The sequence below is a fragment of the Rhinocladiella mackenziei genome (assembly GCF_000835555.1).
Source record: "Rhinocladiella mackenziei CBS 650.93 unplaced genomic scaffold supercont1.1, whole genome shotgun sequence".
In the NCBI taxonomy this organism is placed as follows: Eukaryota; Fungi; Ascomycota; class Eurotiomycetes; order Chaetothyriales; family Herpotrichiellaceae; genus Rhinocladiella; species Rhinocladiella mackenziei.
Window position 1 is genome coordinate 3,221,329 of NW_013550604.1, and position 18,515 is coordinate 3,239,843.

The following is an 18,515-nucleotide window of genomic DNA, read 5'->3' on the forward strand; positions in this document are numbered from 1 at the left end:
AAAACGGTGATCGTCGGCCAAAAACCCATCTCCGATGCCGGCAGCGGTGGTAGGCTAATTGTATCATTGTACACCTGTACAGCAATTCAATCAATTGATACACATTGTATGAGGACGACATTCCAAGCACACCGCATCCTCCAAAGAATTGAATTTCCTGTCATCTTCAATCAGTCAGTTCAATCCCGCAAAATGTCCAACCTCTCCCTCACAGATACTCTTCCACTCCCCAATTCCTCCGTGCGCATTCCCCGCCTTGGGTTCGGTGTATACCAGTCCTCGCCCTCTGTCTGCGTACAATCCTGCCTGTCTGCTCTGCAAACGGGCTACCGACACATCGACACTGCCCAGTTCTACGGCAATGAAGCACAAGTCGGTGAAGCGGTGCGTAAATCGGGTCTACCCCGCTCTGAGATCTTTGTCACGACCAAAATCCTCTCCGCAGGCGGAAGTGTCGAAAAATCTTACCAGAAATGTGTGGATAGCGTGAATAAGATTGATCCAGGGCAAAATGAAGGAGGGGGGGAAGGATATGTGGATTTATTTTTGATACACAGTCCTAATGCAGGTAGTAAGGCGCGGAAAGAGATGTGGTTGGCGCTCGAGAAACTGTATGAAGAAGGCAGAGCGAAGAGTATCGGCGTGAGCAATTTTGGAGTCGGTCACATCGAGGAGATGAAGGGCTATGCGAAAGTGTGGCCACCGCAAGTCAACCAGATTGAGGTATGTGATGTGTAGTGTACACACTACATGTGACGCCTACTCCCAAGATATTTCCTTCGGGTCCTCGAGGAGGGCGTGAACTGGGAGAGAAGAGATAGGAAAGGAGAACAAGAACTGACAGCAATATTTGCAGTTACATCCTTGGTGTCAGCAACGGACTATCACGAAATACTGCGAACAGAAGGGTATCGTTATCGAAGCATACTCTCCTTTAGTCCGCAACTATAAAGCCAACGATACGACACTTGTCTCGATAGCCAAGAAATACAATAGGTCAACGGCGCAGATACTCATTCGATATTGTCTGCAGAAGAATTGGGTACCGCTGCCAAAGAGTGATAAGACGGAGCGGATAAAGCAGAATGCTGATGTTTATGGGTTCGAGATTGCTGCCGGGGATATGGACACGTTGGATGCCTTGAACAAAGGAGAGGCCGGGGCGATTGTTCAGGCAGTAAGGAACTCATGAGAGCTATCAGGGTCGGAGTTGCCGCATCTTGTGAAATTAGATACACATTTCAGCGGTTACTGACCTCCCCTACAGAACGAAAACCGGCGCTTTCCGCGAGCATTTCACCCGCGATCTCTACACAACTCTTTGCCCCTCGCTCTACAAGTCAGGAACATGTCGGCGACTCCCGATTGCTTCGAATGCTTAGGTGATCTCATCATACCATACATTGATATTGCTCGATTGCCGTTGAAGCCACATGCCACCATATCACCCTCCTGCCGACGAAGACAGGGGCGGACCCTGAGATGGCTAATTCTGCAAAGGTCCTAAGTGTTCTCCTACGAAAGTCGTACGGACTTGATGAATATCGAATAATTTAAAGCAGCAATTGACCCTGTTCGAGTTCCCAAGCCTTAGATGCTCTTCCGCTGACCGTCGATACAACAAAGATGACACAGCTCACAAAAGGCTCTTCTGTGGGCAGGAGAAATTGTCGAATCAAGTAGCCAATGACTTCTTGACCCGACAATGATGAGGAAACTGTACTTGATTGACTGCATGGGTTGACGTTGTCCAGGTGCTGCCCATGGTTCCAATTGTGGATAGGAAGGCCAGAGATTACTCAACATTTCCTCCCCCACAAAACACACTACTGTGGGAGCCAGGAAGCCCGAATTCCTTCGCCAGCCAGCGAGATTTCACACGATGAAGAGGCCGGGAAAATTGTTGAGATTAGCTCTCTCGGTCAACGGCAAGACTTTCTCAACAATGGATGATGGGGGTCGTTGAGGAGTTTGGAGCTACCGCTACAGCTTGGCACGACCATTCTGTTCCTTTTGCTCCCAGGGTCAAGGCCATGTCAAGCTGGAGGTAATTGTTCGCGATGAGGTTGATTAATCCAACTCTCTGCACAAGTAGTAAGCCACGTGTTTCGATGGGGGATGAGCCAGCCGTCGCATATAAATTCAGTCTGCTCCTCAATCAGCTGTGTTTATTGAATCCCGAGTCAACAGGGTAGAAGCACTTCTCATTCGGTAAGACGGTCAAGGGCGTCACTCGAAGCACATATCGCAGATCTAGGCTTTCATTCTCGCAGTCATGCCCACTGGCAACTTAACAATCGAGACTTGGCCTAGCGTCGAGGAGATAATTAAACGTAACAAGTCAGTCATCCAAACAACCCTCACTCGCCTATCCACGAGACTTAGTATCGCTATCTGAAAGGAACGATATACTCACCACGGGAGCAAAAAGGGAATATGCGACAACTAATCACAAGCAACTTCCAAGCCTAATGGCAATGATGAAGAACAATTCCAAAGCGCATGGACCTCACCTTCTCGTCAGTATGTGACATCATTGTTGTGCACGTTTCCGGAAGAACCCAACAGGCTTGCAAAAAAGGGGGGGATTATGTTTGATTCCGTTCTGACATGAGCCAGTTTCGTGCCTTGATTCGCGTTCGAATCCCTACAATGTTCTCGGACTCAAACCTTATGAATGTATCGTCATCCGAAATGTTGCTGGTCGTTTTGCTACAGCTACCGGTGATATCGCGGCGCTCGACACGCTCTTCCACGTTTCGCAGCTCGTTCTTCTTCAGCATAGCAATTGTGGCGCTTCCCACGTCACCAAGGAGCAGGTCATAGACAGCACCCAAGTCAAGAGACCCGAGTTTGGGGTTGGGAATCCTGCAGAGCCATCGGCCCTAGAAGCTCGACTGCCCATGGTTGAGAATAACCACCAAGCCTTGAAGGAGGATCTAAGGGCGGTTAAACAGTGCGGCTTCCTTAGACAGGATTTGATCGATAGTGTCGTTGGCCTGTACCTCGACGTCGATTCCGGCTTAGTGACACGGGTTTATCCAGACTCTGATGTGGACGAATGACGGAACGGGCTCTGCAGACACGATCGAAAGGATGACGAGCAATGACTATAGGACGGGCCTGGTATTTTGCTGTCAGGACTGGCTCTTTTTCACCTGTGGTGCCCACTATTTTATAGATACAATGTGACCAATCTCTGCTCTTTTATGCTCACAGCTCGCCCGGGATCCAAGGATCGAGGACATGAAACATTATCAGCGGGATGAGTGCAAGCAATAGACAGTAAGGTTTGCAGGATAGCACGCTAGGCGCACGAAGGCGACTGTGATTTCCACGATCGGCGAGAATACGTGTCTTGAGCAATTTTTCTGGATCGGCATAAGAAAATAATGGCCCATCTCAAGACTGATCCTAGTGAGTTGTATTCTCTGGGGGTGGCGTGCTCCTTCCCAAATTAGGAGTCAGACGAAACTGGGGGTAAGCGTCTAGCGAGTAGGCTACTGTAGTTAGCCTCTAAGGCCAGTGGGGCCTCCTGTAGGCACTTCATCCAGCCAATTCCATCAACCCTACGTAGCGTTTCTCTTCTTCGCGCAGATCCAGCCGAGGCGAGCTGGACCTAGGAACATTTCGAAGAGAAGATTCGTTGGACCCTGGGGACTTGTGAAACCCTCCCTCGTCACCAATTTGAAGGCTAGTGGACTGATCGGCTGAACCGGATTGACGCCTGGGACACATTCCGCTCTCCGCGCGACCAGGTGCGTCATCGCCAATTCAAATTTGACCCTGCACTGGCCCTCTCACAAAGGACGCCGTTTCGTTCCACATTCCTTAGTGACCGCATTGATTCTTGTTTCTTTCATTGCTGACTTATTGTTGACTATTCTGCCTTTTGCTCCCATCAAGTTCCTTGCCTATACTGGTTCATCGCTGCGGTTCCCTTACTCCTTTCATTCCGCTCGTTACACAGAATCGAAAAGGCGTTTCCTGCTAAACATGGCTGCTATCGACCGCAGCTGCCTGTTCTGCAAGAAGAGCCCGTGGGATAACAAAGAACTCGAACTTCTCAATTGGTACAGCGCCAACCTAAATGGCCGTCTCGATACTCGCATCTGCAACTTCCACAACCAGAAACAGATCGATCGTCTACCGGAAGTACGCAATAGGATTCAGCAGGAGACCAAGAAGCGCACCGCTCCAGTCGAAGAAGCCAAACAGCGAATTTACATGGACCATTACCGAGAGATGCAAGCAGACCAAAAGACTGCGGGCTGTTGTATCGTTATGTGAGCGACGGCACATGCAAATCGAAGGGAGGATGAAAATAACTTCCAGACCTTAGCCACGGCTCATATGAACCCGTTTCAGGGCTTGACAGGTGTCCGAAGTACCCACCATATTGGACCTGGCCTGGGTCATGACATCATTCCCAGTCAATTAGGGACCATGGCAAAGTGATCCTGGCACAGTCAAGTTAGCAGACTACCTGGAGAGTTCGCTCCGAGACGATTCAATTATGATAACAAGTCCGGAAATGTAAAGTTCCGCCTAGGAACGGCCCCCATTTATATCTCAACATTCATCATCAACCCTCGTCGATCAAAAAGTTTGCCAACAATATTCAAACCTCTCCAAGGACGTCGGTCAGCGTCGACACCAAGATCGTCCCTTTGGTATGGTTCTTCCTGACATCAACGTAAGTGAAAAATAGCAAGAAACCCTTCAGAACCTATTGAGATATATCCCAATACCCGGTAACGTCTCCATTCCGAATAATGGACTCTTCAAAAATTAGGTTGGATCGAACATTTCCAAGGCAACAGAACGGTGTGATCTGCATATTTCGGACCCACAAGATGTAAATCAGGATATTGTTGTTTGAACGATGTGGAAACATCATTATGGGTGTCAACATAAGCGAAGGAAGAGTTGATAGACCAATCCTGCCGGATCAAAGCCCCTCCTCGACTGCCATTGGTCTCATTGATCTCTCGACTTTGGCACCTTAGTCTGTTTGTCACTGAGATGCCATCTCTCAAGGACAGGCCTTCGGACCCAATTTGTGTTGGCTTCCCGCTCACTAAGCAGGAATATCCACGTCCAAAGGTACCCCTGCGTGTCTGATTTTCATACTCAAGAGATGCATGATTCAATGCTGTACAACATCCAGATATAAGTACTGTTTCGAAAATGTCCGGAGCCTCTCGGCAGTTAAAATGTTGTCATGTCTGTTGTATAACGGATTGGCATTCTTCCGCTGCAAAATCGTAGCGATTTCCTGGATATATTTTAAAAATAAAAAAAAGTTCCTGCGTCGTCACGGCTCATAGCCTGCTTTCCTAGTGCTGAAACATAAAGCATTGATAGAAGCAGCAGCCATGGATCCAACCGTGTATACCTACATAGGGTAGTCTTCCCAGATTGAGGCAGGAGATTGTTGAGCATGCTCTGCGGGCTCGGTGGCCAAATAGTAGCCGGGGGAACAGCGTTCGCATTTGTCAACATCTCGATATCGGTATTGCCAAATGATGTCGATGTTGCTAACATCAACATCGGGGGAAGTCGGTGTCGACATCGTGGGATGACTCGCCAACGGACACCGGTTTCTGATCATCCGGGTTTTCCTGGCCCTGATTTGATCCGGCCGAGAGATCGGCTTCGTTTTCGGGGTCCACGTCTGCTTTTTCAGTATCCCGTGCTTTGAAGCGTCTCAAACGGCTTTGGACATGACTGTGGATGAGGATCTTCTCCCGTTGGACGCTTCCAGAGAGATGAAAACAGTTGGCGTTCTTGTTTATGAATAGCCAATTGTCATCTTCCTTATTTCCTCCGGGGCACTCATGGCGACGCATTGATAGCTTCTCGGTGCGTCTCTGACGAACGGGCTGGTTCCAAAAGTGAGCAGGCTAACTGATGATTTGGGCTGAAGAATTCATATCCGACTTGGAGGACCAAAAGGAGGGCGCCCATCAGCGTAATATCAAGCCGTCGCATTGTCGTGCTGCCGGCTAGAGGCGGCGCGGCTGCGCGGCAGTCTGCGACCAAAGACTGACGGTGATCTTGGATTTAAATTGGTTACAGCCCTTCAATATCTCAGACCGTCGTCTACCCGTTGTGGGTCCTAACGGGACCTTACTTTCTTCGGGATTTCGAGAGTAGAACAAGCGAAACTCATTTGGAAAAAGTCCTGGAGGCGAGCCCCGCAATAAGAATTGCCGTTGGCCAACTTCGGTTGAATAACCCCGAGGCCAGGATACTCAGGAAGCGAGCAGGTGCCATGGATAGTAAAGCTAGCGAGTTCCCACTTGGCCAGCCTGGTCGCAATTTCTTGGGCCAGCCAATTCCCCAATTCAAAATAACCCAAGCCCCCACAAGCCAGGAATGGATGCGTATACGCGATACATCCATTGGCTTGTATGTTGACCAAGGCAAGAAGTTGGAAGACGTTCGCAATATCCTGACAAGCGAGTACGGATTCAATGCTCCGTAGGTCTGAACCATCCAAAAGATTATCAGTAGGCAGCCCTCGAAATTATAAGTCGGCAGGAAAACACTCAAACTCACCAGCATCTATTCAATTACGATGGAAGCCAGTGAAATGAGACCATGTCCAGCGATACGGACGCTTTCACAATTTCGATGTCAAGACTCCAGAGTCAACTGGCGCAAAGAATGTGTCACCCAGGCCGCTTCGGCCAGCCGCTACGGCCCCTCCAAGGTCGGCCACAATGAACAGAGCTGAGATCGCGTTGTTTCGAGCAAAATCATACCTGCGGTGGAATGCCCCGCCCTGGGGAATGCTGAGTATTTTCGATAGACAAACATTCGGGCACCAGCCTGGTGGTGTTGCCAACACTCCGAACGCCATGCCTGCTGGGCTTCCCTTTACCAAGAGTTCTTACGATGGCTGCCATCTCGCTTCCGGACGCAATGACGAGACGTTTGCCAGAATTGACACTGGCTGCGGGATATGGTAGGGAATATCTTCCCGGACGGTCGTACTTGGTGCTCACGCAAATACTGATTATATTCATACCAGGTCTGGGACCATTTTCCAGATCTGTGTCGACCCTTGGTGAGGTTGTTCAGGCTCATGGCTACTCTAACGTTGGAGAAAAGTCACTCTTTTCGTGACCCTCTCGATATTTGGGACACAAATGATACACTTCAGCCTGGCATTGGTCAGTGCCTTAGCCTCATTGCCGATGAATATGGCCCAAATGGGAGCCTTCCAGGCAGCGACCCGGTCTGGACTCGAGACGAAATTGCCTGTCGATTTTATCAGTTGTCGAACCTGGACGAGGCCCTTCTCATACTTGCTAACGACGGACATGTCCCCATCACTGTGTCTGACAAAGCATTGGGCCCTCATGGGTCAATGCTATTTACAGTAGCGTCGCTTTGATGACGCAGTATCAGTGCCCCACAGAGTCGTCGAAGTCTGTCGGGCTCAACGTAATAGGGGTGAAATGAAGATATCTCTCTGCTCCGCATTATTCGATCTAAGAATTATTCGAAACGATGAATGACTACTCAAAAAGCTTCGAATGCTATTGTCGAGTCTTGGATGAAACTATAAAGCTCTAAAAGAGGGGGGGGCAATACTTTGTTGTCGTTGACTTGTACTCATACCCAGACATGCTTTTGACCCGTCTATGACTTTTTTCAATGAGCTGCGCCAGCTGAGACAGATCTATATACAACTCCGGCGGACCATCTTTGGCAGTGGCCAACTTCCAATTCCACCACAGGCGTCGTTCCAGATCCTCAGATACTCTGATTCCAATTCTTGAGCATAGAGGAAACTGGAAATCATGGTCTTAATTTCGGCCCAGGACTTTCCTCCTAGCTTTTCCGACACCATCTTGAGAGATGATAAGTACCACTTTCCCTCGAGCTGTCCAGCAGATGCATATGCACCTGCGAACAGGACCGAAAGTAATATATCACCAAACTGGTCCCACTCTTCATCCGGATCTGTCAGGCCCAGCTTCTGTTGCAAGCGGAGGCCATTCTGGACGACAACAGCCATACGAGACGGATATCCCAGAAGGTGATATGTACAGAACAAGGTCCCTGCGAGGCAGCACGCGTCTTCGACATAGCTGTTCTTTGATTCGAACCCGCTGCCGGTGGCGATTGAAAGGGTTCGCATCACGACAGCCAGCCGCTCCGTATATGAAATCATCAGATTTTGCGCTTCATCTGCGGAAATGTTGGCACGACGGAGTGTACTCAACAATTTTAAATCCACCAGAGCATGCGTCACCTGTTTCGAGAACCCATGAGCGGCGGCCAGGCTTTCTAGCCTGGCATTGCTGAGGCGGTCATGAAGTTCGATTTCTTTTGCGGACAAGGCATTACTGTGTGCTACGAAGATGTCGACCGGTATACTGGGTTGACTGGACAGCAAACACGAGGCCGAAATATCTGCCCTTTGGTGGCACAGTTACTTTCTGAAGCAATTGGATCACAAACAAGCAAAACTTACCACCGGACGACAACTCGCACCCAACTTGAGTCTCCCATTGATTCTAACCCTCCGCAAAGCCGAAGGAGCTGGAGCATGCCGTGTAAATGAATCTGGATCTCCTCGACCGATTCTCCCAGCGCCGGGACCATGACGAGCAGTGCAATCGCAGCCAATACCTCGTTTGAAACTGCCGTTGATGTGTCGGAAAACCTTGTGTTGATGGCATGTATGGCCTTACCCTTGTATCGGAGATATGCTGTTGGAACTTCGCCCCTGGAAATGGCCAGATAAAGGCTGGATATTGTAAAGACAGTGGTGGCAAGAACCTCATCCCTAACCATTGTTGAGAGCCAACCTTTGACCATTGGATTCTCGTGCGGTACTTTTCCAAATGCCACGTAAATGTCGGCGAGAACATTGCCATCTACGGTCACCGAAGTATTAGCCAAATTCAGTGCAGGGGAAACGTCCAAATGGTTGGATAGTTGTCATCAAAACCAACTTGGTACAACAGACGTTTGTTTCCATCACTCACAAAAACTCATCAAGGTCCTCTCATAGTGGCTATATGCGATCCACGGCGCTTCTGTCCGTGTGAAAGATGATTCAATCTTTGGGTTCCAAACATCAATCTTTGGATTGATATGTCGAATTTTCGCGCTTTGGCTGGTTAAGTCCAAGTTCTCCACATCGTCTTTTTGAATATCACCCTGAGCGGGAAGCCTCATACGATGCTCCTGTTGGGTAGTTGACTTATTGATGAAGCTGCTCTCGCGTTGGATTTGAGTCTCTTGCCGATGGCCATGAGGCGCTACGTAAAAAACAAACTTGGGCCCTTCTCTGTAGCCCGGACATTTGATGCCGCGACTTGTGCAGCGTGAACAGTGGGGCTTTGCTTCGTCACACTGCAGAAAATCAGTTGAGATCTACCAGATCATGCCGCCTGGACTCGACTAGCCTTTACATGTCGAAGCCTACAACTTTTACAAGCGCGGCTAGTGGGAACTGGGGGCATAATATCCTACCCACACCAAGTTTTTGCAACAACCACGGTCTCGATCTATCCTTGAACAAAATTAGATGTTTGAGCGGGCAAATGAATTGTAATAGAAACAGGACTTGCCGTCTGACAGGCCAATTTTTATCTTTTCTTATGTTCCTTCAACGCGGGACAGCCTCTCAGCCGCACAACTAAGTTTGGAATGCGTAGTCAGATGACTAACGCGGCCTATTGAAGCCCACGCATGGCAAGTAAAACGGAAGCATTGGATAGGAAGACTCCGACGGACTTCAGAAAAAATCAACGAACAGAAACTTGTTCGGATCATTTCGCTTATGAGAAGAATCGGGCCTCTAGAAGGCCGAGCTGAAAAAACTCGTCGCCCCAGATTTCCACTAGCGGGATTGCTTAGGTGAGCTCTTCCACACAGGGGATATCAGTCCATGTTGAATATGGTTCCAGGCGGGTCAACCTCATCTGCAATGAAGCCTATTTCAATCTCAACAAGGGCGATGGCATATCAACATTCCCACTGGCAGTGCTGCTAGTCTAACGGTGGCTGCGCTCCCAAGAATTACAGGTTCCCAATCCAGATGAAACGACAGCCTCTGGGGAGTGTGAGGATGGATACTGCAAGAAATCCCAAGATTAGGTGCTGAAGCTTTTGAACATTGTCCACATTAAGCAAGAATCATATCCTTCATCCGAGAAGCAGGAAGTATGATAAAGATATATTCCGGTCAGGGTTGAATCCCAGGTACCTCCGGATCCGTGTTGAAGGTGCTAATTTCAATGCTCCTGTTTCTTTGGAAAATCTAAGAACTGGGCCGCCGACGCAATTGTGTCCCGAGAATACATTGCCGACGCGAAATTACCCTAACCAGGGCTGCATCAACTCCCTCACAAAAAAAAAAAAAAAAAAAACCATGATACTATCAGGCTCATACAAAGACCATCAAGACCTCCCACCAATCTCCGTGCAATGACAGTTGTGAGAAAGAGGACCCACGGACGATCACATTTATGAGCATACCACAGCATAGCCTGATCCCATTTCTCGATCTAAGAAATCTTGATAACGATCCAGCAGTGACTGTCGCTGAATGGCTTCTGGCACGGATCTAAGACTGCTATGTGAATCGACCCTCTGACGACCTAAGCCATCCCTCGACCCGGCTAACTCGAACATTACAGTCACGCTACGCAGGTTTGTGAACCATAGGATTGTTTCCTACGGCGTTTCATTAGACTGACGAGAGTATACTCATCTCTGCTGAAGCAAATCGGGACTAGGTTTGTAATCCTGAATACATGCTATTCGAGGACATGATGGAGCATGTCGTTTACCCCCTTAACCTCAATAGCTTCGATATGAAAATCGCGTATTTCTTGAAAGCAACCGCCGCGGAAGAACATACGGTAATGGCACTGATTTGTTGAGAATGCATCTTGTTGACAGTAGAAACAGGACGGCAACCGTATGAAATGTGAGCATGACAGACTGTCCTCCATAGGCATGGCTGCGGTGGAATCACGGTGGTGAACGGAAGAAGGCGACGTGGGTGTTTCTTCGAAGGTATCGGTCAGTTAGAGGAGGCTGGCCAGCGGCGGCTACGACCCTCCAGAGTCTACGGTCTTCAGTCCTTTCGGATGCTGTCGAGTGTGTCTCAGCCCTACCGCACGTCGAGATACCTTTCGACTTTCCTCAAAACGCCAGGCACATGCCAAATTCGACCATCATTCTACAGGGCTTTAGCTTTCATAGTGCAGCCTTGCTCGGATATCGTGGCTAACGCGAAACCCAACAGAAGCTAGTTGTGCCATACCGACAATGATGCGGCCTTTTGACGCGGAAATCTCGATGCCGCACGTCACTGGCTTTTTCCCAACATCAAGTTGGTCTGATCTCAGAGGCAAGTGGCCATTCAGAGGATGGTGCCCGGACCTGATTGTTGAGATCACCATTTGGTCCGAGCGCCCATCTGCATGTCAACTTCCCAACCACGCGACATTACTTTTGTGTCCTCCAAGAGCACGATTTCTCTGGTTTGGCTCTTCGATATGTGCCCGTCATTTGAATTGTTAGAGACCAAAATGGCGACGGCATGGCTCGTCCGATGGCCAGGATGAAAGCGCAGTTTGATTTGAAATCGAACAGTCCTCCATTCTAGTAAATGGCGAGAGATGAAAGGAGATGGGACGGAACTTTTGTGGTGAAGAAGCTGTCATGCATTTGTAATCGAGCCGGTGATATATGCAGTGGCAACGCCAAAAGGACGTATCCTCATGGGACATAAACGAAAATGGAAAGCGTGGAGTTGATCGATGAAGATGAAGGGGGTTGGACCCCTGCTTTACGCGCGTCCAAGTTCAATCATCTGGAAGCTGGGCGCGAGCACTGGAGACGGCATCAACACCAAACCAACAACTGTAGCTCTTGGCTTGACGTAGGCGCGTAATGTACAAATACATATGTGAAAGGGTATTTGATGTATTCCTCCCAGTTCATTAATAGTCCTTCCAGTTCAAAATGGACAAAACAACCGTCCTTCGCACCACCACTCTCCTGGGTTTAGGATCTGCCATCTATCTCTCAGGCATCAACTTCTCCGCCTCTCATCTCACTCTCCCAATCCTCTATCGTCTCCCAAAGGACACTAGCACATCTGCCTTTGCCGAACTGTATTCTCGTGGTGCATATACCGTCGTCCCGCTCGCTATCTTCTCGACACTCTGTACGGGCGCATCCGCTTACCTTGACCCTGAGAAACGCGTAGGATATGCCATCGCAGCAGGGTTGACTTTTGCCACGTTGCCTTGGACTCAATTCGCGATGATGGAGACGAATAAAAATCTGATCAAGATCTCTGAGGAGACGACAGTGAGCGAAAAAAAGAGTGACGGCGAGGTCGAGAGGATGCTAAGGCAGTGGAAGTGGATGAATATGGTGAGAGCGGCTTTGGCTGCTGTAGGGGCCGTGCTTGGGTTTGTTGTGGCTGTGGAGCGAGTGTAAGTTGGCTTGATCCTAATAAAGCATGGGGAATCTGGTGTCGGGTGGAATTGTCTTAGCGTGGAGAGCGGGTGCATATAGATCACGGCGTTCTCTTTGAAAGGCGAGCTTGTGTTGTGGTTGAGAGAGTCCCGCCATTGAGGTACCAGATAGTATACATTGGTGTATCAATACGTTCTCATCAGTGTGATACGTATGAAGCTGAACAAAAGGTCAATCCTGAATGGGAGTGCTGATGGCAACCGCCTTACGAGTAGCGAGTAGCGGGTAGTCCAGGAGCCGTCGCGAACACGGGCCGGGGGCCAATTGCCTCGCTACTTCCCGCGGCGCGATTCTGCACGTCGTATTTGCCTGCCGCCTCATGATTCTAAAATCTTTTGGATAGAAATGATCTCTGATTCAAGTCGTTAATCGTTTCCATGTCCCTATGCCTTCCCCTAGAAACCCTCGACCCACGGAAAAGAGATCCATCGCTGACTTCTTCCAACCCTACATCAAAAGCAGCGTACCAGCAAAACGACCCTCCCCGTCCATCGAAGAGTCAGCACAGAGGAGTTCAAAAAGAGATATTCCTACCGTCACAACTCCCAAAGCAAACAGACGACCGGTAAATGATTATGTCGGAACACCCTCCTCCTCCTCCTCCCGCCTCTCCCCTTTATCGGCCCCGGGTTCAAGGGCTTCTCTCTCCATACCCATCCGCAGTCCACGTCCCAAAGACACCATAGAGCCACCCTCAACATATAAGAGAGCCCCCCAATTTGGTGTAGACAGGAAAAGACGTTCTCCGTCGCCGGAATCTAGAAAATCTTTCTCCTTCACAGAGTTACCCATCTCCACTCAGGCTGTGGTTAAGAAGGGCGAGGTTGTCGAGATACTGGATTCAGATGATGACGACGATGCTGAGTCGTTTGCGTCACTGGAATCTCTAACAGATATTTTTGGAAAGAAACAAGATGGCGATGCGACATCCTTATCGTCTTCTCCGGAACTTGACGAAGCAAAGCTTGAGGCGGAGCGCATCAAGACGCTGAGTCAATTTACTCGGGGCAGGTCAGATGCTTTGGTGGGCAAGGAGAAATTACGTGCGCTTTATGCCAAAGAGCGGACACAAAAGTTCGACATCTCCAACCTCATCGGGGATCATTTTGACGACGACGAGATCGAACAAAAGGTCAAAAAAGCTCGATCCGATGTTGAGGCATCCGCAAAGACGCCGGATTCCGATCGTCACCCAGCCCTGGACAAGAAGCTTTTGGCGGCCATTGTGGCGGCCGAAGATGGAGAGAACGGGTTGACCAGATTGATGGATGCTGTTGATCGCACAGAAGCTTTGGCAACAGATCGAGTGTTCTTGTTCTTTGGTGTCCATGGCTTGAACGACTGGCATGGGGAGCCTCCAGCCACATTTGATTTTCCGGAGACCGCCATTCCCAATCATTTATGGCCTCCGGCCGACGACGAATCTAGATCCAGGGCTTTCAAATCGGGCTATATGGCTGAAATTGCCGCCCAAGGACGAATGCCCGACGAAGCACTGAGCTGGACATTTCACAGTGTTGTTCTCGAGCAGGATGACGACATGAGACAGGCATACATCGACTGTCTTAAATGCGCAAGCTCCTCATGGACGAGAACGAATGTCACCGCTCAAGACGTCCAGACCGTCTTTCAAACCTTGGGAGCGGATGCCGCCAGTCTTCAAGATTCCACTACCATCCAGCCAAGACATCGGCTGGTGAGACCACCGGCTCGTCGTGATCCTAAATACCTTCTTGCCGCGCTGGATCTCTTCCAATCAATATGTCACGACATGGATTTTCTGGCACTGAGTAAACTCACTTCAATGATTTGCCGGTTGGCCATCGATGCGGAGCTCATGAGTGACAGTCAAGTGTCTTGCAGAGTCGATCAGACCCTGGAAGTATTGCTCTCATTACCAGATTCTGACGTGCGATCACACGTGGCTGAGAGAATTCTGGCCGATGTCGGTCATCATTTAAAAGATGCGACCCTCCAAGCTCTACTCTTGTCCCACATACTGCCCACCTCAACCACCGCCGCCAAAATTCGGATCCTTCTCGCACAGTCGTTTCTCTTTGGCGCCCATATACTCAAAGACGACAGCTCCCTTTGTCCCCAGATCTCCCTGGACCTTCTCACAGAGCACGTTTCTACCTCTCCCACCTTCGACACTAGACGTCGAAAAGGCTCAGATACCCTCGACTACGATGCTCTGCGTGCCCTCACACACGTCCTCGATGTTGCAATATCAGACGGAGGCCGTCCGGCCAATTTCACGTCACGACCGGAAGAACTTGCCTTCAATAAGTCTGTCGACCGCCTAGCGGACAGTATCCGGGCCACGTACGTTGCTATCATTGACACGGGAGCCTCACACATGCGTCGCACTGAAGCAAAAGATGTCTTGCAAGCTCTCCACTGGCGTCTTCTGTATAGTGTGCGCACGGAAGTACGACCGAAGAAGAACATCTTCGATCCCAAAACAGGCAAAGCTCGGGATGCAGAAGAAGAGCGAATCGAGGAGAAGGGCAAGGATTTCATGAAGCAATTTCTTGCCCGGAGAAAAGAGAGAGAGAAGGCAAAAAAGATCTCAGAAAGGTCTTCTGTTAAGCAACAAGACATGAAGCCCGTGATTTCATCAGACTCGTCTGAGCCTTCAGAGACGGAACAATTGATTCGCAGACAACTGGAGCTGAGCGAGTAGACTTGTTTTCTGCTCGGTAGATGGACTTTAAAGGAATCCTTTTTGTGTGTGTGTGTGTGTGTTTTTGGGGGGGGAGGGAAGAGGAGGGTTGTTCATTCTTGGATATTTGTCTTCTTCAAGGCGTTTGTGTTTTACGATGCTATATAAACGAGCATGGCGTTCCCGGGTGAGCATGACGAATGGACTGGAATAGAATTGACGATACCAAGAACTGCTTTTAGAAGGAACGATGTTTTCTCACCCACGTTTCTCTTCGTGCTAGTGGTCCTTGGGAATAGAGAGAGCCTTTCTATGCTGTGCCTACGATGAAAGCATTACAAGGTGCATACCGTACGGTGATTCATTGCATCAGAAGCAACAAGACAGAAAAGACATGCCTTCTACTGCCAGTAGTACCAGATGAATCTGCCCCGTTCCTTGTTCCCGGCGTCCGTGTCTCTATTCATTAGGCTCTGGCTTTCCTTCGCCAATCCAGCCGAAAAGTAATCAACGACATCTTGCTACTTTACTGACAGACACAAAGCTCCCTCCAACTCGAACGCATTGTTCCGCTTAATCGTGGAACTTCCGGTTCTGATTCTCTCCGAACAGCGTGTTTCGGATACTGGGGAGAGCGTCGGTCTCGCACATCCGCAGTCTCTCCTCGAATGTGTTGTTCAACTCGATCTTGCCGCCACCGCCAATGACGAAGACACCGCCCGCCCTGTTTGGACACGTCAGCATTTGTATTCCCATGTCAATATGTGACCTGGCTTACGAATCATCTGGCAACCAGTCCCTTTCGTCCACAACCGCTTCAACTTCACTGCCCATCTTCTCCTTGTACTCGGCAGAAGCCTTCTTCGCGGCGCTCTGTACTTTCTCTTTATCCGCCTTCTTGCATCTTAAGCTCACCTTCTTCTCACACAGAAGATACATGCTCTCGAGAATGAGCCCCTCCAGGATCTCCTCGTAGTTATTACTCTTGGATCCCGCTTCAGATAGCTTGGCTCTGGCCTGCTCAAACAGCTTATCCAACAGTTCTTGTCGGGCGCTAAGAACCCTTATCCGAGTTTTGTTCGCCATGGTGGATCGGGTGATCTGTTGTGACATGGAGGCTTGTTTGAACTTCTTTTCGTATTCGCTATCAATCGCTGCGATTTCCTCTCGGACCAGTTTGGACTTTTCGATGGCAAATTCTTCGTCTGCTTTCAGTTGGATCTCGCGGGCCTTCTCGAGAGCTTCTTGTCGGATGAAGGCTGTCATCTTCTTCAGCTCGGAGGCGACCTGGAGGGTTGGAGGGGTACAATGTTAGCATGCTAGGCATAGCAATTGGCCTGAACTTCGACGAACGTACCTGGTCGTCCGAGAGCGCGTGGGACGACATGTTTGCGGTGGATGTCGATGTGTTGGAATTTTCAAACGAGAATGGAGGAAATGGAAAGTATTGCTCTTGATAACGAGCTGGCGTTGAGGGGGGGGGGTGGTTGTATGAGCAGTCCTGGCTAACTTGACCTCAGCGGAGCTCCTCAATCGTTCTCGGTTCAACAATTTGCCGCAAGCTATAGCGTGTCTGAAGGGAGACAAACAGCTCTACAAGAGAGTCCAGTGCAAGCTTCTACTTCAGGTACGAACCAGTTCTCAGGGAAATGCATTTGACGTCCACTCAGCCGAGAAGTTCACTGCAGGTAAATCTACTCCGTCGTAGTTGGGTAGCCTCGTGGGCGTAAGTGCACGTGATGCTCAAGATTCTCCGTAGTCCGTATCCTCCTTCGACCTCTGTGTGACTACAGGGTCCTTCCTCACATCCATCATTTCATTTATATTTCTTCTCTATATGGCCCCAGGGCGAGTCTCTCCCCCTTATACGTTCAGAAAACATCCCCTAGAGTAGAACAATGGCTTCCCCCTCCAGTTAAAGCTTGAGAATTTTCCTGCTTCGTTCAATCAAAGTAATCTTTGAGTTTGTGGTAGCAGGTGAATCAACAGAATTATGCAGTCCCAACAATATCATCGATCTTCTCACCATCGAGATAGTCACCGAGATCTCGATGCGATTCCTGGGAATGAGGATGTGACTAGTTTTTCTCGACGAGAAGAGCTACATTTGAAGACCTCTCCCACGTCGGCAACGAAATTTGGGCAAGATTACGAGCTCACCTCCACGCGACATTTCCTCAAACATTGTCTTCAGACTGGAATGGTAGCAAATGAACAATCGGCAGCCGTTTGTTATCTATATGGGGACGTTGACGAAATTTCCTACCATGTCAGCGGAGAATGCACTTTGATCAGGGAACTCGGCTCCGTGTAGCTGAAGCCCGGTGATTTCTCAAGGATCCCAGTGGGGGTCGCCCACGACAACTTCGGCCGCGAGGATGTGCATTTTATCTATACTCAAGCGCCTGCGGTCGAGTGCGGACAGACCATAGGAACTTCAGAGTATAAACGGACTCCTTTTGAAGATCAGAAGCCTGTATGTGCAAGTCAAGATCAGTTTGGATCGGCACCGTCCGTCTCCAAAGTGACGCAGGCAAAGACCCATCACCGATATCGAAGAGCCAATGCCACTCACTGCCAAATCACCAGCACTCAAACAATCGCGACTCAGAGGGGGAACTGTACAGTTGGAGCCGGGAGGCTTCATCATCGCCCCTAGAGGCTTTGCATACACCAATACTGCGGCTGGAGAGAGCTTCCACATCGTCATTCTGAACACCGAAGAAGTTACCCTCAAAACAGATGTTTCCAAGGTGGGTTGAACCAACTTCCATCGAGCTCGTAAAAGCTGCTCGTTCCGGTATTGAGAGAGTTTCCTCGACAGCAAATGTCGTTATTGGTTGTTGACACTCAGCCAAACCCGTTCGCAGCCCGATCCTAGAATCCCTATCACATTGTCAACATCCACCCGGCTGAAGAGGTGAGTGATCAAGTTCTCCACTTCAAGTTACCCTTCTGCAAGATACCTGAGAACCTAAACCGCGTCTTGCTGTGTATTCGCCCGGCTCCCCATAATCCGGCAGGAATGGACCATGATGACCACCAAGGGAAACTGCGAGTGGTTTGTAGTTTCCGCATATATGCGCCATAGTGCTGCCCGTTCTCAAGGCCGTGAGAATCTGAGAGAGCGAATTTCCAGATGGCACGCAGTCAAGGATCACAGCAATTCCTTCTGGACTCAGCGACTTCAACTACCGCACCACTGCACCAATTTTGGAGTTCTTTCTTCCTCTGCCCCGAACTCGATGACACCATCGGTATGGGAGTGAGACGCCTGATGTTCTCCATACGTTCCGCAGTGCCGTCACAATATCATGCACTTTCG

The 18,515-nt window shown here is 49.5% G+C and overlaps 8 protein-coding genes across 8 annotated transcripts; 6 read left to right on the forward strand and 2 right to left on the reverse strand.

Moving 5' to 3' along the window:
• Window positions 1–192: 192 nt before the first annotated feature.
• Z518_01135 (uncharacterized protein) lies at window positions 193–1,192 on the forward strand (the record flags this gene model as incomplete). The annotated part of the gene is made up of 2 exons (XM_013421736.1): window positions 193–723; window positions 857–1,192. 2 exons carry the CDS (start codon window positions 193–195, stop codon window positions 1,190–1,192), a joined length of 867 nt encoding a protein of 288 aa, XP_013277190.1.
• Window positions 1,193–2,471: 1,279 nt separating this feature from the next.
• On the forward strand, window positions 2,472–3,065 carry Z518_01136 (uncharacterized protein; the record flags this gene model as incomplete). The annotated part of the gene is made up of 2 exons (XM_013421737.1): window positions 2,472–2,523; window positions 2,620–3,065. The coding sequence occupies 2 exons, from the start codon at window positions 2,472–2,474 to the stop codon at window positions 3,063–3,065; spliced, it is 498 nt and encodes a 165-aa protein (XP_013277191.1).
• A 931-nt stretch (window positions 3,066–3,996) lies between these two features.
• On the forward strand, window positions 3,997–4,290 carry Z518_01137 (uncharacterized protein; the record flags this gene model as incomplete). Its single annotated transcript, XM_013421738.1, has 1 exon — window positions 3,997–4,290. The coding sequence occupies one exon, from the start codon at window positions 3,997–3,999 to the stop codon at window positions 4,288–4,290; it is 294 nt and encodes a 97-aa protein (XP_013277192.1).
• Window positions 4,291–6,728: 2,438 nt separating this feature from the next.
• Z518_01138 (uncharacterized protein) lies at window positions 6,729–7,405 on the forward strand (the record flags this gene model as incomplete). Its single annotated transcript, XM_013421739.1, has 3 exons — window positions 6,729–6,973; window positions 7,040–7,075; window positions 7,120–7,405. 3 exons carry the CDS (start codon window positions 6,729–6,731, stop codon window positions 7,403–7,405), a joined length of 567 nt encoding a protein of 188 aa, XP_013277193.1.
• A 288-nt stretch (window positions 7,406–7,693) lies between these two features.
• Window positions 7,694–9,201, reverse strand: Z518_01139 (uncharacterized protein; the record flags this gene model as incomplete). Its single annotated transcript, XM_013421740.1, has 3 exons — window positions 7,694–8,402; window positions 8,492–8,897; window positions 9,009–9,201. 3 exons carry the CDS (start codon window positions 9,199–9,201, stop codon window positions 7,694–7,696), a joined length of 1,308 nt encoding a protein of 435 aa, XP_013277194.1.
• Window positions 9,202–12,003: 2,802 nt separating this feature from the next.
• On the forward strand, window positions 12,004–12,486 carry Z518_01140 (uncharacterized protein; the record flags this gene model as incomplete). The annotated part of the gene is made up of 1 exon (XM_013421741.1): window positions 12,004–12,486. One exon carries the CDS (start codon window positions 12,004–12,006, stop codon window positions 12,484–12,486), a length of 483 nt encoding a protein of 160 aa, XP_013277195.1.
• A 424-nt stretch (window positions 12,487–12,910) lies between these two features.
• Window positions 12,911–15,211, forward strand: Z518_01141 (uncharacterized protein; the record flags this gene model as incomplete). Its single annotated transcript, XM_013421742.1, has 1 exon — window positions 12,911–15,211. The coding sequence occupies one exon, from the start codon at window positions 12,911–12,913 to the stop codon at window positions 15,209–15,211; it is 2,301 nt and encodes a 766-aa protein (XP_013277196.1).
• Window positions 15,212–15,763: 552 nt separating this feature from the next.
• Window positions 15,764–16,577, reverse strand: Z518_01142 (uncharacterized protein; the record flags this gene model as incomplete). Its single annotated transcript, XM_013421743.1, has 3 exons — window positions 15,764–15,914; window positions 15,969–16,477; window positions 16,548–16,577. 3 exons carry the CDS (start codon window positions 16,575–16,577, stop codon window positions 15,764–15,766), a joined length of 690 nt encoding a protein of 229 aa, XP_013277197.1.
• Window positions 16,578–18,515: the final 1,938 nt, after the last annotated feature.